The sequence below is a fragment of the Bos indicus genome, chromosome 7, assembly GCF_029378745.1.
Source record: "Bos indicus isolate NIAB-ARS_2022 breed Sahiwal x Tharparkar chromosome 7, NIAB-ARS_B.indTharparkar_mat_pri_1.0, whole genome shotgun sequence".
NCBI classification, from domain to species: domain Eukaryota; kingdom Metazoa; phylum Chordata; class Mammalia; order Artiodactyla; family Bovidae; genus Bos; species Bos indicus.
In genome coordinates, this window is record NC_091766.1 from 18,962,877 (window position 1) to 18,984,565 (window position 21,689).

Sequence of the window (21,689 nt, forward strand, 5' to 3'; positions counted from 1 at the left end):
CCTCCGGCTGGGTGACAGCAAATATGTGGATGGACCCAGGCTCAGCGCACACCTGATGGCTGCGGGTCTGCTGTAAAGTCAGGTCTGTCAGATCCAGAAACTAAGCTGCCGACCACCAGGCTGAGACCACGTGAAAGGGCTGCTGCGGGGTCCGATTTTGTGTCTTCACCTCAAGGTTGAAGAACAGCATGGCTGGATATTTGTAGAGGCCACTAGGGCCCCGCTCCCCACCCCGGTCAGCCTAGACCTGCCTGCACCTGCCCCCCCAAAGCTTGTCCACCAGCCTTCTGACTGCCCTTCCTTCCATGGGGCCTGGTCTGGGGGTCTAGACGTGCAGAGGAGCCCGTTTCTCCAGAACAATGCTGCCCCTTGGTCTCCAGCTCAGCTTGGGCTCAGGCCACCAGTGAAGCAGCCAGGAGGCCAAGAGACCAGACGTCTTCCTTCCCAGGAGGATGTCCTTCCTTCCCAGGAGGGTGACCTTCCTTCCCAGGAGGGTGTCAGAGCTCGCTTTCCTTACTGCTCCCTCCTCTTCTTTGGGGAAAGGAGCTGGAGCCGAGCAGGGAATCAGGAGTTTCAGCTCCAGGGTCTTTGCTCACACGCAAGCTGGAGACCAGCAAGGCTCTCTCCTGACTCGTGACCGAGATAATCAGATCCATGCAGGGTAGGGAGCCGGCTGGCAGAGGCCGACTTTTCTGCTGGAGGGGGTTGTAAAGGACAGATGGGTGAAGAGCAGGGGTCTGAAGATGCTAGGAGCAGGTCGCAGTCCAGCTGCCCAGCCAGGGTCTTCCAGACACCCTGGGGGCAGCTCCTAGGCTGCTGCCTCACCAGACAGGTTGCCCAGACAGGCCAGGGTCCCGAGCTCTGGCTGCGCATGCAGCCCCTCTCCAGCCCACTCAAGAGCCCACTGGCTGCTTCGGCCTGGCTCCTGCTCAAAGGAGGCCCCCCGGATCCCTGCTTTCCTTCTGCACAAAGCACCATTCCAGGTCCCCTGCCAGCTCATCCTCTGCAAATCACTTCTCTCAATGTTTCTCTCCCCTGAGACCAGGGCCAGCAGCCACGAAACCATGAAAGTGGGCCCACCTCCACACCTACCTGCCCAGGAGCAGCCCTCGCTTGGGCCCAATGGCAAACACAGAAAGGAAGTGGGTCTGGGGGCAAACCCTGCCTGCCTACCCCCAGATCGCCTCTTCACAGATTGCCCTCCAGGCTTGTCTGAGACCTGGAGCACCAATCAATAGTGCTGGCAGCTGGGGCCAAACACATTACCTCTGGCTCCGTGCTACAACAGAGACCCATTAAGGGTGCAGCAACCCTCAGAGCCTTGCTTTCTGATTCTTACTCTTTGTCCACTAAACAAACACACACAAGGCCCAGAGGGATCTTGCTTGACCACTGCGAGAACCACAGGCCGCCCTCAAGGCAAAGACAGCAAGGCAAACTTTTCATCAAAGCCCTTGGGGCCACGGGAGCCACAGGAAAAGAAGAGAGAGGTGGGAAGTAAGAAGGAAGAGGGAGATGGCGGAGGGGCATAGAAAGACATAGACCAGCAAAAAAATTAAAAAAGCAACTTTGGGAAGCCAAGAAGTTCTGAGCAACACTCTCCAGGTTGTTTATTTCAATCAGCTGGAGAAGCCATGACCGTAAATTAACGGTATGCTTCCTTGACAAGTCAGAACACTCCTGGGACAGACCCAGATCTAAGCCGCTAATGATCTGCCCGGCTTGGAAATCACTCGTCAGCCTGCCTCCACTCCCAAAAGTCGTGGAGGGGGAGCAAAGCCACGGGCACTCAACCGATTCAATTCTTCTCCACAGCCATCCCTCGTCTACTCACCCCACAAAGCTCAATTCTCACACCCACAAGCGTCCCCAGGCAGGCAGGCAGCTGGGTGGCTGCAGCCTAGGACCACGCTGTCCTTTCTGAAGGGGCATGATGTTGGTAAAGAGGGTGGGTCACATGTGTGTGCTAAGTCGCTTCAGTTGTGTCTGACTCTTTACAACCTTGTGGACTGTAGCCCAGCAGGCTCCTCTGTCCCTGGGATTCTCCAGGCAAAAATACTGGAGTGGGTTGCCATGATCTCCTCCAGGGGATTTTCCCAACCCAGGGATCAAAGCCACATCTCCTGCATCTCCTGCACTGCAGTCAGATTCTTTACCACTGAGCCATCCAGGAAGGCCAGAGGAGGGTGGGTCTGATGTTTACAAAACAAAATGATTGGGAAAAGAACATCTTTCTTTTAAACCGACAGCTTAGGCCGAGTACACTCCTTCCCAATCTTCTGCTGTGGGGCTGCAAAAGAAAGGGGACACTCTGGAGAGGTTGGCAAGGCCAACCATGAAATATTAATGTTTGCCTTTGTTTACATCCAGTTCTGTGGTTTTTTTTTGTTGTTTTTTTTTTTTTTTTTGGTTGTGGCTTGCAGCATGCGGGATCTTAGTTCCCTGACCAGGGATCATAACTGCACCCCCTGCAGTGGAAGCTCGGAGCCCTAACCACTGGACCACCAGGGAAGTCCCTACATCTACACTTCTCAATTTTGAGATCATTTTGGTGGATGGGGCCAGAACATTTTCTTATATTCCCTGCTCTTTAAATTTCCTCAAAACAACCCAAGACCCATTTTTAACATATAGAGTACAACTATACTTTGTTGTAGGAAAGATGGAAATTTATTCATCCAACAAATGAACGCTTACTGAATACCCACTGTGGGTAGGAACTGTCCAAGATGCTGGGGGTACACACGGCAACCAAGACAGGTGTCGTCCCCACAGTGGGGACCTCGCATCCTACTGTAGGCGTGCCCAACCTATGGCCCACAGGTCAAACCCAGCCCACCTCCTGTTTCTGTACAAGCCCCAAATGGTTTTAATGGCTTTTAATGGTTGGGTGGGTGGCAGGATCAACAGAAGAAAGATAGTTCATCATATGTGAAATGTATGTGAAATTCACATTTCCATGACCACAAATAAAGTTTTATTGGAACAAAGCCACAATCACTGGCTTCTGTACTTTGTATTATAAGGGCAGACAGGAGTGGTCAGAAAGGAGACTGTCCCGCCTGCAAGGCTGAAAATCATTACTCTCTAACCCTTTACAGGAAAACCGTAGGCCCTACTGGATGAGACAGACAATAAATATGTAAACAGACTGATGTGCATCTCTGGTAGTGCTGAATACAAAGAAGGAAAGGCAGCACGGAGAGAAAGGTAGACAAAAGGGTGAACTTGGGCAGCAGGGTCAGGGATGGCCTCTCTGAGTGCTGAATGACCAGGAGCCAGCTGGGTAGAGACCTGAGGGAACAGCATCCTGGCAGAGGGAACAGCAAGTGTAAAGGCCCTGAGGCAGTAAGAGAAGGGAGTTAAGGTGGTTTCAACTGAAAGGAGCAGGCATGGGGGCTGGGTGGGAAGTGGAGCGCCCCTCAGAGGGTCTGCAACTTTTTCCTAGGACAACAAGAAGCCCTTGGAGGGTCCTGAGCAAAGAAAGATGGTTTTTCAAGTTTCTAAAAGCCCTTCAAGGGAGCCGGAGTAGGAATTGACAGACTAGTTGGGACGCCTTGTCCAGCCCACGAGACACTTCCTGAACACATCAAAGCCCGGAATAAACTCAAAACCAATCCCTCCAACCACACGGTCGATTCCCGGATTCCCTCGGGCCTTGAGGCGGCACAGAGCTTTGTGAGTAAGTTTGGTAGTCCAGTGAATTGTGCAGAAAGCACCTGCAGCTGGCACAGTAACAGTCCCGGAACCGTGGGCACCACCCTCAGGAAGAGAGATGACAGCAGTGACTCACCTCAGAGCCGACCTGAAGAAAACGGCCAAAGCCAACAGACAGGTAGGGGTCACGCAGCTCTAAACCTGCCGCCTCCTACACACTTCCAGATCCCATGAGTGGGTGGAAGCCTGGGTGGGGGCCGTGTGGGGGTCAGGAGATCCCCACTTCACACCTGGCCGGACCCCTGCTGGGTGCATCTGCAGGTGAGCTCTTCTCCTCCAGGGGGCGAGGTGGCAGAGTGTGGGCTGGACACACTTTGCAAATAGGAGCGCCTCCCTTTTGGAAGCGTCTTTCTTTTTGGAAGAAACAAAGGGACTCAGAACTTGAGGTTGATCAGGGTCAAGGTAAAATATTTTATATATATATCAAGCTGTTGTGAGGTTAAAGATTAAGTGAGAGGGGATCGCTTGGGGGGACAACTGTGCCCCCTAGAGGGCACTGGCCCACGTCTGGGGACATCTGTGGTTGTCACAACTGGGAGGGAGTACTCCTGGTATCACCAGGATGGGGGCCAGGGATGCTGCTCAATACCCCAGTGTCCAGGACAGCACCTCTCCCACAAGAGAACCCAGCCCTGAACGTGGGCAGGGCAGGTCAGGGAGGGATGTAAGGGCAGTAAGAAACCAGCGCTGGATTCAGAGCACAGAGCACCCTGGTGCCTGTGAAGCCCTTCCCTGACTCTTATCCCCTTTGATCCCTGGTATGGGCTCTTATTATACCCATTTTACAGATAAGGAAAGCCAGGCCCAGAGTCATGAAGGGACCTGCCCCAGAGAAGGGCGCTGAACCCAGTTCTTTTAGACTCTGGGCAATGGAGATCAGGGCAGGAATCCAGAAACACCAAAGAGAACACAGTCAGAAGGGAATCCAGGGTCAAGCCCTCTGCTGGGTCAGAGCTCTGGTGCTAAGGCCCCGCTGAGCCTGGGAGCCGGTCTCTGGAGCACAGCCAGGAGCCCCTGGCGGGGAGATGCAAGGGTGTGGGGCCTCACAGCCCTGCAGTCTGCCCACAGTTTGTTGTCCACCCCACCCACCAGCCCTGACCAGGAGGTTTGGGAAGGTTGGGTGACCACCCCCTCAGCTTTACTCTTGAGCAAGTGACCTGTGCAAGGTCTCACAATTCTGAACTTGCCACCCCACACACACTTCCAGATCCCCAGAAGAGTCACCCAGAAATGGTCGTTCGACCATATTTTAGCCCTCACCCCTCTCAGCCTGTCATGCCCACTCCCTGAGCCGGTGGGGTTGGGGGGGCGGTGGTGGGCAGCATGCCCACACCTCAGTATATTCACCCGCCAGACCCAGCACCCCCTGAAGTTAGGGACCCAAGCAACCTGCCCCAGAGCTCAAAACACAACGTGCCCAGGCCAGGTGAGTGTCAGATGGAACCAAGGAACAGATGGGTTCCCTGGAGCTGAGGTTCTGATGGGCCAGGAAGAGGCGGGGCACAGGAGGGCAGGGGCAAAAAAATGCATAGGAGGTGGGGAAATTCGAGGTCAAGTACAGCAGAGAGGCCAGCCTGGAAGAGAGGGGCATGGAGGGCCCCCAACATCACCCCAGAGGGACTAGGGACTAGTCTCGCCAGGAGACAGAAAAGTACAACAAAGGGAGGGCGGGGTCCGGAATGACCGATTAGCCCGTACCTTTAAGCTCTTAACACCTCCTTAGCAGCCCACTCCCCAGAGAGGCAAGAATTAGAAAAGGTGAGAAAACCAATTGTTAGTAAGACCTGTATACCTATCATCTCAGTAGCTACACGCACACTCGCTCGCACACACACGTGCACACACATGCACACACGCACACGCAGCGCGTGACACAGTATCTGCTTGAATCGCTGCAAAACCTGGGAGCATTTCTCTAACTGCACCTCCGCTCCCCTCGGAGTGACCTCCCCTCAGTGACCTCCCCCCGGGGCGGGGCAGTCTGACCGTGGAGGTGCCCACTGCACCAGAGAGGAGCGCCAACGTTTGCCAAGCGTCCAATCAGAAACACGGAAAGAGGGCCGGCGAGTTTCAGAACCCCTCCCCTCAGATCATCGCAAGTTGACTCCAGATTCTTACACTCCATCCTTTCGGGGTTCCAAAGAGCAAACTGCGGGAGGAAAAGAGGCTGCCCGCTGCTTCTGCAAAGGTGGCGAGGAAAGGCTGACCCAGGAGTTGACAAACCCTCCCGATGCCTCATAAGGAAGCTATTATTTCAGAATTAGGGGAGCCATCAGCTCTTGCAAGGCAGTGAGCAAAGCCCAGAGGACTCTTGTAATGAGCCCCTCTTAGGGCTTTCCTCCAGCCTGGGGACATTTGCAGAAATGGCTGCGGAGGGCTGGGGAGAGTAACCTCCGACTCTAAGACAGTGCTGGCACCCAGTGGGACCCGAAGGAGCTTCTGAATCGATGCCGCGGACAGAAACACATGGAAAAGGACACACACTAGGTATTTACAGGATCGTTCGGCTCCACTTAACAGAACCTTCTCACTAGTTTCATAACTGGGGAAACAGTTCCCAGGTGCACCTGAATTATTAAAACAAGAGATCCTCCAGGACCAAACAGATGGGACACGCCAGGGAGCAGTCCACGTCTCCCCCGCCCCCGGGGGAAAAAAAATCCTTGGTAGACCTTCCACCTTGGCCCCCGTGGACTTGCACACCATTCTGCCTGGTGTCATCGCGCCCACTGGGTGGAGACCCAGGCCCTGGAAGATCTGGGGCAGGTCCCTTTGGGCAGGAATCCGTCCCCCAGCTCCCAAGCGGCTGCAAAGGGCAGCCCAGGGGGTCCCCGTGGGAGCGACTTCAGGATTTACCTCTACAGAGAAGGGGGGCTTTGAGATGGCGACCGGGCAGAGATGGGTAGGCCCTGGGGGAACGCGTCTGGAAACTGTTCTGTGCATAGCAAGTGGATACATTTTTTTAAACGAGAAATCCAGACTGCATGCTTATTTTAGGGGAGGCTCAGGGAAATGGGGTGCGAGTTTGGAAGCCGCGATGGCACCGCGGATTGACTCGGGCAGTATGGTGAGATGCAATGATGGACATTTCGGGGGACACCACTGGGAAGCGCCCCGTTTACCCCGCCGATTCCCAAAGGGCCGGAAATGCAGGCGGGTTGATCCCAGGGCCTGGGATCTCTGTCTCTTTATTATTTTTTTTTTTAATTATTAGGATTCTTGTGAATAATGGAAGAGGAGGGCCCCGCCAAGCAGGGCCAGCGGGGCCGGGCCACCCACGCTGTCATCTTTTGTGCGGGGCCGGCAGGGACGCCCCGGCCCAGCCCCCGCACGCCTCCGACCCGGGGAGGGCGCCCCCGCCTCCCGCCCCTGGCCCCGCCATTGTCCAGCCGCACCGCCCCCGCCCGAAGCCGGGCGGGCGCCCAGGGCCGGGCGGTTAACGCCCCCAACCGCCTCGCGGGCCCGGACAAAGCGCAGCGGCCGCGGCCCGAGCAGGCCGCGCCCGAGGCCTGGGCCTCGAGTCCCGGGCGCCCGCCCGCCCGCCCGCCCGCAGCCCCGGGCGCGGCGCGGGGGCGGCAGTGGCGGCGGGGCCCGCGCTCGGACGCGGCGGCCGCCTCCCCGCGGGCTCACCTGAGGCGGCGCGCGCGGCCCGGTCCGGAGCAGCGGCGCGCGCTCCCCCGCCCTCGGCGTCGCACCCCCAGGCCCCACTCGGGCCGGGCCCCGCTCGGTCGCTGGCGGCCGAGCCCTCCGCGAGCGCCCCGGGCGGGGCTTATAAGGCCGCGCGCCAGCTCCGCCCCGGCTACCATTGGCCCCCGAGCCCACGCCCGCGCGCCTATTGGCTGTCGCTGACAGCTCCGCCCCTCCCCTCCACCGGGCCCATCAACACTTCACGGCCCGCCCCCCGCGCGCCTCGATTGGGCGGGCGCAGCCACCGGCCTCGCCTCGCCATTGGCCGGCCGCTGGGGACACGCCGGCGCCTACCCACGTGCCCGGTGACCGGCTCGGTTCTCATTGCAGGCTGCGCACGCCAGCTAAGAGGCTGCGACCAACCCGACGGCTCTAGGCCTCGGATTGACAAGGGCGCCTCGGGGACCGCCCAACGACCGCAAGGGGGCAAGAGAATATTGGCTTACGGGATCAGCCCCAGGCGCGGACTGGCAGGAGCGGGTGCCAATCACGGCCCGAATCCCGCCCCGGTTATCTGGCTGCAGCTGAGTACGTGAGACTCAGCACAGCATCAGCACCGCGCCTGAAGGCTTCGGAGAAGGGGTTCGAGACCCAGAGCCGGAAACTGGGCTCAACGTTTTCCAATTCGCACAGTCAGGAGGTAGCAAAGATAACTTGCACTGAGAACTGGAGAAGTAAAACTCAAACAGCAAGCGCCTCTGCCTCCATTTCTCCTTTCTCCCCCACCACCCAAAAATTCCAAGTTCATTTCTGTCACAATCTACAAAACTTTGCAAAGGCTTTCGGATAAAGAACGTAAGAGAGGCGAGGAGTTTGGTGCGTCCTGACTTAAGTTCAAAGCTCAGCTGGGCCCACAAGCCTCACGATGGTCGGCCCCCAGCGAAGTAACGTCGTTGGGCCTCGTTTCCCCTGTGAAATAGATACAAGAGCGATAGAATCCCTCACCGTGTGCCCCTCTCCTGGAAAGTTTAAGTCAGGTGAGAGGAGGCAGGTAAATCGGTTGATGATGTGACTTGGCAAAGTGAGCATGATCGTACAAGGTTTGTACGATCATCATCATGACGGTTATTAATTGCATGCCAGGCAGTAGCTGGCCACGCCCCTTTTCATCTGGCAGAGTATCAATCGGACAACTGGACGTTTCCTAATAACGTGGCTAGGGTACCTACGGTCTATTTCTGGAGGTCCTGGACTCTGAAAAGGCTGCGGAGTTTGGAGCTTGCCTAGTTCAAGGATACTGCTGCAGTTAGGTGGAGAAGGCAATGGCACCCCACTCCAGTACTCTTGCCTGGAAAATCCCATAGACAGAGGAGCCTGGTGGGCTGCAGTCCATGGGGTCGCTAAGAGTAGGACACGACTGAGTGACTTCACTTCACTTTTCACTTTCATGCACTGGAGAAGGAAATGGCAGCCCACTCCAGTGTTCTTGCCTGGAGAATCCCAGGGACGGGGGAGCCTGGTGGGCTGCCGTCTATGGGGTCGCACAGAGTCGAACACGACTGAAGCGACTTAGCAGCAGCAGCAGCTGCAGTTCTGTACTCATGTGTTTCCAGTGTTGTGCTCTAAACATCCACCTGTAGATTAGATAAATAACTAACTTTGGAATATTTTTAACTATGTAGCCATTAAAAAGGGGTAGATTTACAAGTACACTCAAGGAATGACCCCCCCTACACCCGTATGGACAGCTGCAGGATGGTGCAGAATCCAATACCTTATGGAAAGGAATGCAGGGCAACTCATGGCTGTGTGGTTTCTAAGGGCCACCTGCCTGTAGCCCCACACAGAACAAGGCCATCCCCAAACTGAGAAAAGTAAATCTTCGGGAGAGGAGGGATTCAGGTTGGTTTAAAAAGGGTAGCTGGTGAGGAGGTTAATCTGCTCTAGGGTGTTTTGTGGCCTCGTGGGGGCTATATTCAGATATTCCCTTGTGCAGTTAAAATTTAACTTAAAAAACAGGAAACAGTAACTGCTCCCAAGGAACTCCCTAACCCGTGGGAAAGACAGAAATATAACCTGGTAGCCTTAATAGGGCCTCAAAAAATGCAATCCTAAAGGGATTCTCCCCCTCCCACCTGAAGTGTTTTTTTTTTTTTTTTTTTTCTACTTAGTTTTTTACCCCATATGACAGTGAATTCCAGGTGTTTGGATTTCACAGACTCTGATTTTTTAAATCAGAGTACCTAAATAGGTTGTCAGCTTTCCAATTTTGCTTAGGAGGAGTTAAATTTTTTCTCAAGTTCCTTTTTTTTTTTAAAACAATTCTAGTGTAGTTGACTTATAATACAGTATTAGTTTCTGATGTACAGCAAAGGGATTCAGTTTTTATATATATTTATCCCTTCCTCCACCATCTTTCCCCTTTGGTAACCGTAAGTTTGTTTTCTAAATCTGAGTCTATTTCTGTTTTGTAAATAACTTTGTTTGTATCATATTTTAGATTTCACATGAAAGTGATATCATGTTGTTTGTCTTTGTCTGGCTTACTTAGTATGAGAATCTCTATGTCCATCCATGTTGTTGCAAATAGCATGATTTGGTTCTTTTTTATGACTAAGTAAGACATCCTGGAATGTGAAGTCAAGTGGGCCTTAGAAAGCATCACCATGAACAAAGCTAGTGGAGGTGATGGAATTCCAGTGGAGCTATTTCAAATCCTGAAAGATGATGCTATGAAAGTGCTGCACTCAATATGCAAGCAAATTTGGAAAACTCAGCAGTGGCCACAGGACTAGAAAAGGTGTTTTCATTCCAATTCCAAAGAAAGGCAATGCCAAAGAATGCTCAAACTACCACACAATTGCACTCATCTCACATGCTAGTAAAGTAATGCTCAAAATTCTCCAAGCCAGGCTTCAGCAATACGTGAACTGTGAACTTCCAGATGTTCAAGCTGGTTTTAGAAAAGGCAGAGGAAACAGAGATCAAATTGCCAACATCCACTGGATCATGAAAAAGCAAGCGAGTTCCAGAAAAACATCTATTTCTGCTTTATTGACTATGCCAAAGCCTTTGACTGTGTGGATCACAATCAACTGTGGAAAATTCTAAAAGAGATGGGAATACCAGACCACCTGACCTGCCTCTTGAGAAACCTATATGCAGGTCAGGAAGCAACAGTTAGAACTGGACATGGAACAACAGACTGGTTCCAAATAGGAAAAGGAGTATGTCAAGGCTGTATGTAACTTGTGCTGATTTGCTATGCACTGACCTGTATGTGGGGAGAAGGCAATGGCACCCCACTCCAGTACTCTTGCCTGGAAAATCCCATGGACAGAGGAGCCTGGTAGGCTGCAGTCCATGGGGTCGATAAGAGTCGGACTCGACTGAGTGACTTCACGTTCACTTTTCACTTTCTTGCATTGGAGAAGGAAATGGCAACCCACTCCAGTGTTCTTGCCTGGAGAATCCCAGGGACAAGGGAGCCTGGTGGGCTGCCTTCTATGGGGTCGTACAGAGTTGGACACGACTGAAGCAACTTAGCAGCAGTAGCAGTAGCAGCAACAAGGCTGTATATTGTCACCCTGCTTATTTAACATATATGCAAAGTACATCATGAGAAACGCTGGGCTGGAATAAGCACAAGCTGGAATCAAGATTGCCGGGAGAAATATCAATAACCTCAGATATGCAGATGACACCACTCTTATGGCAGAAAGTGAAGAGGAACTAAAAAGCCTCTTGATGAAAGTGAAAGAGGAGACTGAAAATTTGGCTTAAGGCTCAACAGTCAGAAAATTAAGATCATGGCATCTGGTCCCATCACTTCATGGGAAATAGATGGGGAAACAGTGTCAGACTTTATTTTTTTGGGCTCGAAAATCACTGTAGATGGTGATTTCAGCCATGAAATTAAAAGGCACTTACTCCTTGGAAGGAAAGTTATGACCAACCTAGATAGCATATTCAAAAGCAGAGATATTATTTTGCCAACAAAGGTCCATCTAGTCAAGGCTATGGTTTTTCCAGTGGTCGTGTATGGATGTGAGAGTTAGACTGTGAAGAAAGCTGAGTGCCGAAGAATTGATGCTTTTGAACTGTGGTGTTGGAGAAGACTCTTGAGAGTCCCTTGGACTGCAAGGAGATCCAACCAGTCCATTCTGAAGATCAGTCGTGGGTGTTCATTGGAAGGACTGATGTTGAAGCTGAAACTCCAATACTTTGGCCACCTCATGCCAAGAGTTGACTCGTTGGAAAAGACCCTGATGCTGGGCGGGATTGGGGGCAGGAGGAGAAGGGAACAATAGAGGATGAGATGGCTGGATGGCATCACCAACTCGACGCACATGAGTTTGGGTTAACTCCGGGAGTTGTTGATGGACAGGGAGGCCTGGCATGCTGTGATTCATGGGGTCGAAAAGAGTCAGACATGACAGAGCGATTGAACTGACTCATTGGAAAAGACCCTGATGCTAGGAGGGATTGGGGGCAGGAGGAGAAGGGGATGACAGAGGATGAGATGGCTGGATGGCATCACTGACTCAATGGACATGAGTTTGAGTGAACTCCGGGAGTTGCTGATGGACAGGGAGGCCTGGCGTGCTGCGATTCATGGGGTTGCAAAGAGTTGGACACGACTGAGCGACTGAACTGAACTGATGCCAATACTGCAAACACCAGACCACACACGGCTCATGTGGTTGTTTAGATGCTGGATAAAGTGGCTACCCCATCAACAGGCACAAGAAAGTACATACACTACTGTCCTAATGTTACTCTTTAAATTTGTATATAAAACATAGAGAAACATCTATAAACAAGTATGTACCCTGGCTTTGCCATGTCTTCGGGTAAGTCACTTAACCTGTCTATGCCTCAGGTGTTCCGAGGTTGAATGTTGCCATGCCAACACACATGTACAAATGAAGTCTAAAAATATTAACCCTCTGGGGTCAGGATCATATACTTTGGCTTTTTCTTCATCTTCAATTTACAAATGTTCTAAAGGATTATTGTTGTTCAGTCACTTAGTCATGTCTGACTCTTTCTGACTCCATGGACTGCAGCACAACAGGTTTCCATGTCCTTCACCATCTCCGGGAGTTTGCTCAAACTCATGTCCATTGAATCAGTGATGCCATACAGACATCTCATCCTCCATCGGCCCCTTCTCCTCCCACCTTCAATCTTTCCCAGCATCAGGGTCTTTTCCAATGAGTCAGCTCTTCACAGCAGATGGCCCAAGTATTGGAGCTTCAGCTTCAACATCAGTCCTTCCAACTAATATTCCTTCCAATTATTATTAAAATCGGGGTTGACTTCCTTTAGGACTGACTGGTTTGATCTCCCTGCACTCCAAGGGACTCTCAAGAGTCTTCTCCAACACCACAGCTCAAAGGCATCAATTCTTTGGTGCTCAGCCTTTTTCAAGGGTTATTAATTTTATAGCATGGAGTGGAGGGAGAAAAGGGAAGATTTACATTAAAAAAAGAAAAAAGCAACCACATAAATTTTAAAAGGTGGTCCAACCTCAAACTGGAGTATTACTCAGCCATGAAGAATGAAGCCCTGACACTTGTTACAGTGTGGATGGGCCTTGAGAACACGATGCTGTGAGATGCCAGACACAAAAAACTGTCTTATGAATTTAATTACATGAAATATCAACAACAGGCAAATTGGCAAACAGAAAGTGGGTTGATGGTTGCCAGGGGCTGGGGGAGGGGTGGGAAATGACTGCTAATAGGGACTGGGTATCTTTGAGAGGAAATGAAATTCTGGAACTAGGTAGAGATGATTACACAACTGTGCAAATATATTAAAACCCACTGTATACTTTAAGTGGATGTTATGGCATGGGCAATATATCTCAATAAAACTGCTATAAAATTAAAACTACCAAAAGTCAACCAGGAACCCAATACACATAATATTGGAATTATTTTCTGCATAGCAGTTCATATACACTTTTCTGGGGTTTGTTCATTTTTTAGGCTTTTTAAAAATATTTATTTGGCTACATTGGGTCTTAGTTGTAGCACATGGGATCTAGCTCCCTTGCACTGGAAGCACGAAGTCTTAGCCACTGGTTGACCAGGGAACTCCATGGGGTTTGCTCACTTCTAACAATGACAGCTTTCTTAACTTTTGAGAAACAAAAAATATTCTACAATCTTGACAACATACCTCGGTGTGTCCTGTTCCCATGTGTGGCCCCCCTGCAGACACATAAGCCCACGTGGGGACATTATTTCTTGGCTCCTCATAGGAGGGCCTCTTTCTTATTTTTATTTCATGTTCACACTTTGACTTGAGATATAACTCACATACCGCACAATTCAAAGGATTCTAATGCATTCACAGGTATTGCAATCATCACCAAATTTAGGACATTTTTATCACCTGCAAAAGAACCCTGCACCCTTTAGCTCCCCACCTCCTCCATCCCTCACCACATCCTGTCATCACTACACGAAGCTGCCTTCTGTCTCTATAGATCCCTGTGTTTAGCATTTCCTATGACTGAGAAAATATGTGATCTTTTGTAACTAGATCCCCTGGAGAAGGACATGGCAACTGATTCCAGTATTCCTGCCTGGAGAAGTTCGTGGACAGAAGAGCCTGGGGGATTATAGTCCATGGGGTCACAAAGAGTTGGACATTGCTGACCACCACTAGCACTACCTTGACTTAGCATGATGTTTTCAAGGACACACTTGAAGGTCCTGAAGAGGCAGAGCTTTATTATTTTTTACATCCACCCACGGCATTACAGAGCCATCAGGACAAGGTATCAGTGGTAGGTTGGCATCTGCAGAACTCACCACTGTTAACTTCCCTGGAACTCTTAAACTTGCCTCATGGTTGGGGAATTCCCTGGTCCAGTGGTTAAGATTCCGTCCTTCTATTGCAGGGGGCATGGATTCAATCCCTGGTGGGGGAACTAAGATCCCACAAGCCAAGCCATGAAGGCACAGCCAAAAACAGGAGAAAACCTGCAAAATGTGCCTCATCCTTGGACTCTGGACTCCACTGGAAACGGCATTTCAGGTCATCTGTCTCCACACCCTACGTGCACCCATCCCCCCAAGCCTGCAGAGGGCCCCCCAGGGTAAAGCAGTTTCCTAGCTGATGGTCCAGGCTGCTGACACCCACTTAAGGCAGGGCCAGTCTCCTTCCTCGTGAAGGTCCTATGACAGCCTCTGTTTCTTCAAGTGTAAATGGGGACAGTGCCATCCCCCTTAGTGACAGTAAATGACCTCTGGTTCCAAGCTGGAAGGCCCAGCTTGGCCCCTCTGGACCACTGCCCATCATTTGGATCTTCTGGGCCTGTTTTCACACCTGCAAAGTGGAAATGATGCTACTTGTCTAGCATCCTGGGTTTTTTTGGATAGAGAAAACATGTTACAAGTTACAGAAGTCCCTAGTAGGCTACTTGCAGACAATTTGCAGACAAAAGACACCATCAAATGCATCTGTAAAAGACATTTATTCTGAGAATCTAAAACCTGGACAGAGAATATTGAACTTTGTAAAAAAACGAAAAAAGCCTACACAGGATTTCGGTGTTTATTCCTAATACATTAAACCACCTAATAATGAAGAAAAAAAAGAGAAACTTTTAAAACAGTATTGCTCCAGTTTGTCTGCAGTTATGTGACTTAAAAATATCCCTGTTCTGTTGAGGTATAAGCTGCAAACTTTGGTAAAGTTAGAAACATTAACGAATCATTCCCCAAATACAAAACTCCCCCGACAAAAAAAAAAAAAAAAAAACACAACCAAACCCTAAAGTTATTAGCTTCCTTGGTACATATACAGTAACTACAAAAAAAATAATAATTTCATTTGGAAAAGGTGTTTATTCATTTTAAAAGGTTTCCCTCTTGTAATTCCCAATTGGTGAGTTGAAAATTCAATTTCGAAGATCCACAAAACCCTGATCGTCCCCACTTGCTCACCTGGGGTCCCCAGGGAGGCACTGGAGGACCCCAGTTTCAGAATCCGGTTGGCAATGTCAATTCAGTGCTGAGAAAGAGCCCCAGGTTGAAAAGGAAGGAGGGACCAAAGGCACTTGAACGTGGCCCCGGGCGTGGCTTCCGTGGCATCAGGTTGGGACGGCGCTGGGCCGAGCGTCGGCCCCCACGGAGGGGAGGGTCCGGTGGAGGTAGCTTCGGTGTGGCCCCAGGTTTCTGCTCCGGTGGCCCATGGCCTCTGTGTGCAGTGGGGACGCGGAGGCAGCCCGGTGGGGGATGGCTTGGAGGTGAGGATTTCAACTGGCCCCAGTGGGACTTCTCTGCTTCTCCTTGGAACAGTTTCCTGCTGGTGATGCGGGGCCAACACCTGGGTGTGCTGACACCCAGGACCACAGCCTCGCTGGGTCTTAGGCGATGGAACTTCACCTCTGGGGGCCTGACCCACCAACCTTGAAAAGATTGTTCTAGGCAGCCCGGTGCCTTCTTGCGAGTCGGTGGCGGGGATGGCTGAGAACTCAACTCTGGGAACTCGAGCAGCCTTCACACCAACTCGTTTCTAATCCCATCCTCAGAAGAAAAACCATTTTTTGAAAAACTTTGTTTTGGGTTTTTTTTGTTTTTTGTTTTTTTTTTGCTCATAAAATTGCAGGCTTTTTGTTTAAAACCAAAATAAAAACACTGAGAAGTCCAACTTTGTTCCTTCCTTTGAGCCATAATACAAATTCCTGAAAAAATTCATAGATAAAAAAAAAAAAAACAAAAAACGGGAAGACGAGGCAGTTTTAGGGAGTGGAGGAAAAAACTACATGTTTAAGTTAAGCCCACTAAAAACGAAATGGGGGCCACGGACCCCTCTGATAACGTTTGTTTTTTTTCTTTTTTTAAAATACTCGGCGAGAAGTGCTTGAAGATCACCGCCCGCTGCCATAGCCGGGGAAGAGCTGGCTGAGGACGGCCTGCAGTGGCTGGTTCACGGTCATGGCGTAGCTCCGGCCCAGGTCATAGCGACAGGCCGGGCAGCTGAACACCTGGGCCTTGAAGGACCTGTCCAGGCAGTCCTGTGGGAGAATGGGGCGGGTGAGAGGTGATCCTGGCCACCCATGGTCCCCTGGGGCACCACCAGGCACCCAGAGGCCCCTGGCAGCCCATGACCAGCCCGGCTGCCCCAGGCTCATCAAAGACACCAAGGTCGGAACTTCCCAGCGGTCCAGTGGTCAGGACTCTGAGCTCTCACTGCCAAGGGCCCACATTCGATCTCTGGTCAGGGAGCGAAGATCCTACAAGCTGATCAATCAGTGTGGCCAAAAAAAAAAAAAGAGACTCCCAGGTCATCCTAGCTGCCAGGCCCCTGCACCTGGAGGTCACACCACCTGACGGATCTACCCTGGCTCTCTTGTCACTGCACAGAGGACCCTTCCCCAAGGTGCCCTGGAACATCAGGATGGTCCTGCCTCCCCACACCCTGTCTGCTTTCAAAACAGCACTTTCCTCCTTCTGGAACTGTCTGATGGACTGATGTGCGTGTGTTAACAGAGCAGACGCTCCCCACGATTGGGGGTTGTATCTCCCTGATGTTCCCCACACCAAGCACAGGACACAGCACAGAGCACAGGCTCAATAAAGACGTGTCAGTGAGAAGACAGGAGGAAAGGGGGGGAAGGATGGAGTTTGGATTCTGAGCCAGACTTCTGGGTTCGAACCCAGCTGTTAACCAAACAATGCAGGAGGCAGTGTGTGGAGGAAGAGTCAGGTGGAGAGTGAGCTGCAAGCCTCGGAGGCCCTGGAGAGCTGACCTTCCCATGAGAGGAACAGGCCAGAGATGATGCCCACAGGGGCACAGACACCTGCACAGGTATGCACACCTGAAGGATGGCACAAGGCAGCTGGGTGAGGGGCGATGCCAAGCAGGTGAAAACCTGCTGCCGCTGAAGGAGGGCAGTGGCTTTTGCTTCCTATATTTAAAAATCCCTGCATTCTTTTCCAGTATAAAGTCTATAGCTGATCGAAGACCAAGAGATAGTACTTTGTGCTCAATGCACTGATTCAGGTTCAAAATCAGGTGCTGGACCGCTTCGAGCTTCACAGTGGCCAAGAGGTGGAAACACCTAGAGCTCACTCACAGATGATGGATCAACACAATGTGGTCCATCTGCATGCTGCAGTGTGACCCAGCCTTCACACGGAAGGAGATTCTCACCCACGGGACAACACGCGTAAGCCCTGAACCTGATGCTTCGGCAGAGGAGCCAGACCCAGGACACACACTGCCTGATGCCACTCACAGGAGTTCCTTGGAGGAGTCAGATCCACAGAGACAGTAAGTATCAGTAGAGGGTGGGGTCAGGGGCTGGGAGTCAGTGTTTAACGGGGACAGGGTTTCACTTTGAGTAGATGGGAAAGATCTGGTTATGGGGCCTTTTAAAGTCCCACAGCCAGAAAGGAGAGAGTTGGAGGTCAAACCCAGGCAGCTGATCCCAAAGATGTGCTCTCTATGCCACTCCGCCACGCCTCTGAACTTGGGCCCCACGTGGCCTGGGGCACCGGGGGGTATCTTTCCCAGCCTCCATCAGGCCACATGGGATGTGAGCACTGCCCGAGTGCTCCACGTTCTCAGGGTCCCTCCCCTGGTCTGACAACTGACCCAATGCCCTGGACGCAGCTCGGCGACCTAGAGTGAGCAGGTGGCAGGGACAGTCCCTTCTGAGCTGCCTGCCTGTAAATTCCTACAGACTGACTCTGGCCAGAAGGCGTGGCAAAGATGCCATGCATGCATCCCAGTGCTTCCCAACTCCAGGGACTCCTGGAACCAAGTAGGTGGGGCCAGGGATGCTGCTCAGGTCCCAGGACACCCCCACGATAGAGAACGATCCAGCCCCAAAGCGGGGAGAGACCCTGGTCCAGGACCCATCTCTGCCTCTCCCAACCTCTCCTTCAAAAGCTTCAGACTGGAGACCGCTTCCCTCCTAGAACTGACTGCTGGCTGGAGGCTCCAGCCCCACTCACCAGCCCTCATTGTGGGGACAGGCCCTAGCTACTCCCAAGTGCCGGGATGCTGCCCCGAGGCCCCTCTCAGGGGGCAGGTTAGTGCCACCTCATCCTCCAGGACGCCTTCCTCCTGGCTCCTCTAGGTGATAAGTGCCTCACGCCTCTCTAGCCCTGCCTGAGGCCCACTTAAATCATTTAGTGTGACCAGATGGCAGGAGCAGGACAGCAGCCCATCCTCTCCCACCCTGGACCCCGAGACGGGAAGATGCTGGAGAAGACCTGTGTGTGACCCCCACGAAGGTAGGCACGCACCGGCCTGCTGAGGGCCCAGCAGAGGGCCAGCGTGGCTGGAGGCGCAGGGTGGTGGCAGGGCAATGGGCACCTGTGATGAAGGCTGGTGGGGGAGGGGACAGCAACTGTAACCCAGGCAGCCCGGGAAACACCCTGAGGTGCCGGAAGGGCAAGGGGCAGGCGGTCCGAGTGAAGCCAGCAACCCCAGGGTGCCGGCAGGGGTCAGAGCGCCCTTCGGGGCCTCCCACCAGCCCCCACGGCCGCCCCTCACCTTGCACACGTTGTGCTGGCACACGGTCGTGATCGGGCGGAACACCAGCTCCTGGCAGCAAATGCACTGGAACGTCTCCTCCACTTTGCTCAGAAATTTCTGAAAGCGGGAGAGCAGGTGTGTGAGTCCGGCAAAGGCTCGGTTCCCCAGAATGAAGGAGCACGACAGGTCTCCAGATGCCCTGCTCAGCCCTCGCCCTGGGGTCCTGAATCTCATCTTCCTGCCCCTGCCCTAGGAGGACAGGAGTCGTTGTGACCCTGTCTGAGGACCAGAAGATGGGGGCCTGGAGCCGGGCAGAGCGCATGTAGGCTCAAGGCCAAGACCACACTCCGGCAGCGCCTGTCTCGGTGCAGAGCCCAGTCCTGCGACACACAGCGCCACCTGCCCGTCGCCCAGGCACCCAGGTCCAGCAGGGGCCAAAATGGAGAAACACCTGCTTTCTTGGAGCCTGGGGCCCAGCGGGGAAGGTGGTGAAGACAGAAACAGCAGGGAGCAAGGAGGGGCTGCCCCGGAAGGACAGAGCGGGGGCACCAAGAGCCCTCCACGGAGAAGCTGGCCTGCCAACAGAGAAACCTGAAGGACTGAGCCTCAGGCCTCCTGAGACCTCACGTCTGAATCCTGGGACCTGAGGACCTGTCACCCACCACACACAGCAGAGGGGACTTGGCAAGAGGGATTAAGTTAAGGCCCCTGAGATGGGGATGACCCCGGATTCCCAGGAGGCCCAGTGTCATCACAGGGTCCTTATAAGAACAAAGGGGAGGGTCAAAGGCAGAGAGACAGGAGATGCTGAGCTGCTGGCTTGAGGATGGAGGGAGGGGCCGTGAACCAGGGATGCAGCGCCTCTAGAAGCTGAAGAGTCAGGAGTCAAAACTCCCCAGGAGCCTCCAGAGGGACCAGACTTGCCCAGGCCTGGGTTTTACCCCTAAAGGCTCATTTGTTAGGGCAGCCACAGTGATTTCACACAGGAGAGAGGCTGAGCCAGGAAGGCTGTGGCGGAAGGTACTCTGGGCAGAGAAACCCATGAGAGAGAAGGCTGTGAGACAGGATGACAGGGAGGAAGAGACCAGAAGCAGAGGATGTCAGCAGTAACAGGCAGCTGGCCCAGGGCTCAGGAGGGTTTGGGTTTGATCCTGACCATGAGCCAAGGAGAAGTGGTCCCCACCAGGCAAGGACAGAGGACGCCAAGGTGAAGATACTTGCCTGCAGTGACCCATCAATGTCACTCTACCCACTAAGGCAGGAGGACCAAAAAAGAAAAAAATAGTCCTGGTTTGGCGGTTTCTGGGAAATGTGAAAACAGAACGACCCTAGGATCCAGCAATCCCACTTCTAGGTTTATACCCAACAGAGCCGAAGGCAGGGTCCAAGAGTCACCTGCCCACCCATGTTCACAGCAGCCAAAGCCGGAAGCACCCTAAGTGTCCAATGAGAGACAACGGGGAAGCAAATTCCATTCATGTGGTGGAATGTTACTCAGCCTTAGAAAGGAAGGAGGTTCCACATGGATGGACCTTGAGAACGTGATGCTCAGAGAGAGAAGCCAGACCCAGAAGGACACACATTGTCCGATCCCAATCACAGGAGGTCCCTGGAGGAGTCAGATGCACAGACAAGAAGTAGATGGTGTGGCCAGGGGCTGGGGGAGAGGATGGGGAGTCAGCGTTTCACAGGGACAGTTTCGCTTTAGGGAGATGAGAAAGTTCTGGAGATGATGGTGGCAACAGTTACACCCCAATGTGAATGTGCTCAATGCCACTGAGCTGCGCAGTTTCAAGAGTGAAGATGGCCAATTTCACGTCACCTCCATCTTATGACAGTGAAGAGGAGAGGCCCCGGCCAGGCGGGAGAGCTCACCGGCCCGTCCTTAAGCGACTTCAGGATCTCGGTCCACAGCTTCATGTTGCTCTTGTCCTCCTTGATAAGGCTGCTCTGCTGAGTGGTGAGGCTGTAGGGCTCCACCTTGGTCTTCTTGGGCGTCCCTCTCGAGGACCCATCACCTCCTGGAGCAGAGCGGGGGGCGGGTTGAGGATGGAGAGTGGAGGGGTGCCCCCGCCCCTGGGTGCGAGGGTGGCTGCAGAGACACCCACCGGCCGACTTGCTCTTCCGCTTGCCCTTCCTGGGGGATGTGAAGCCCTCCTCCCCATCCTCCTCCTCCTTGTCCAGGGCTGCCTGCTTGCTGTTCTCCTTCTCCTTTCTGGCCAGGGCCTCCAGGTAGCCCTCGGGATACTGCAAGTGGGAGAAGACAGGCCGGTCACCCCTACCCGGTTCGGACCCAGAGACAGACTCCGTGCTCACTCAGCCTCAACCCAGAGGTTTCCATGACCCGACTCTGGAGCAGTGACTGAGCACAGAGACTCACGGCGGCAAACACATACACACACAGCCTGCGCCTCGGGGTGGGGGTGGCGGGGGAGGGGGCAGAGTGAGATCCCGCACATTGGAGGCAGCAAAAGAGACAGTCTTGTGTTGCTGCTGCTGTTGTTTAGGCTGTGATCCCACACAGCATGGGGGATCTTAAGTTTCCCAACCACGGACTGAACCCAAGGCCTCAGCAGCGAAAGCCCTGAGTCCTAACAACTGAATTGCTGGGGAATTCCCAAGATAGCCTTTATTAATTTATTTATTTTGCCACATACCCCGAGGCTTGTGGGATCTTAGTTCCCAGACCAGGGATTAAACTAGGGCCCTCGGCAGTGAGAGCTCGGAATGTTAACCACTGGACTGCCAGGGAACTCCCCGCAAGACGGTCTTAACAGTTTTCCATTTCTAACAGAAGCAGTAGGCAAACTTTTTCCAGCCAGGCAGTAAGAATTTCA

General features: G+C 52.8%; 2 protein-coding genes across 5 annotated transcripts in view; both read right to left on the reverse strand.

The window, feature by feature from the left end:
- The window catches only part of KDM4B (lysine demethylase 4B), a 121,136-nt gene extending 113,687 nt beyond the window's left edge, over nt 1–7,449 (reverse strand). Inside the window, 1 exon segment of the mRNA XM_070793049.1 lies at nt 7,348–7,449. The gene's annotated coding sequence lies outside the window, so the exon portion shown is untranslated.
- A 7,368-nt stretch (nt 7,450–14,817) lies between these two features.
- Nucleotides 14,818–21,689, reverse strand: part of UHRF1 (ubiquitin like with PHD and ring finger domains 1) — a 33,753-nt gene continuing 26,881 nt past the window's right edge. For all 4 annotated transcript variants that reach the window (XM_070793052.1, XM_070793051.1, XM_070793053.1 and 1 more), the window contains 4 exons: nt 20,961–21,099; nt 20,728–20,873; nt 18,871–18,969; nt 14,818–16,381 (listed from right to left, as the gene is read on the reverse strand). In XM_070793052.1, coding sequence (XP_070649153.1) covers nt 16,235–16,381; nt 18,871–18,969; nt 20,728–20,873; nt 20,961–21,099 — 531 coding nt within the window. In that variant the 3' untranslated portion in view covers nt 14,818–16,234. The remainder of the gene's footprint in view (nt 16,382–18,870; nt 18,970–20,727; nt 20,874–20,960; nt 21,100–21,689) is intronic.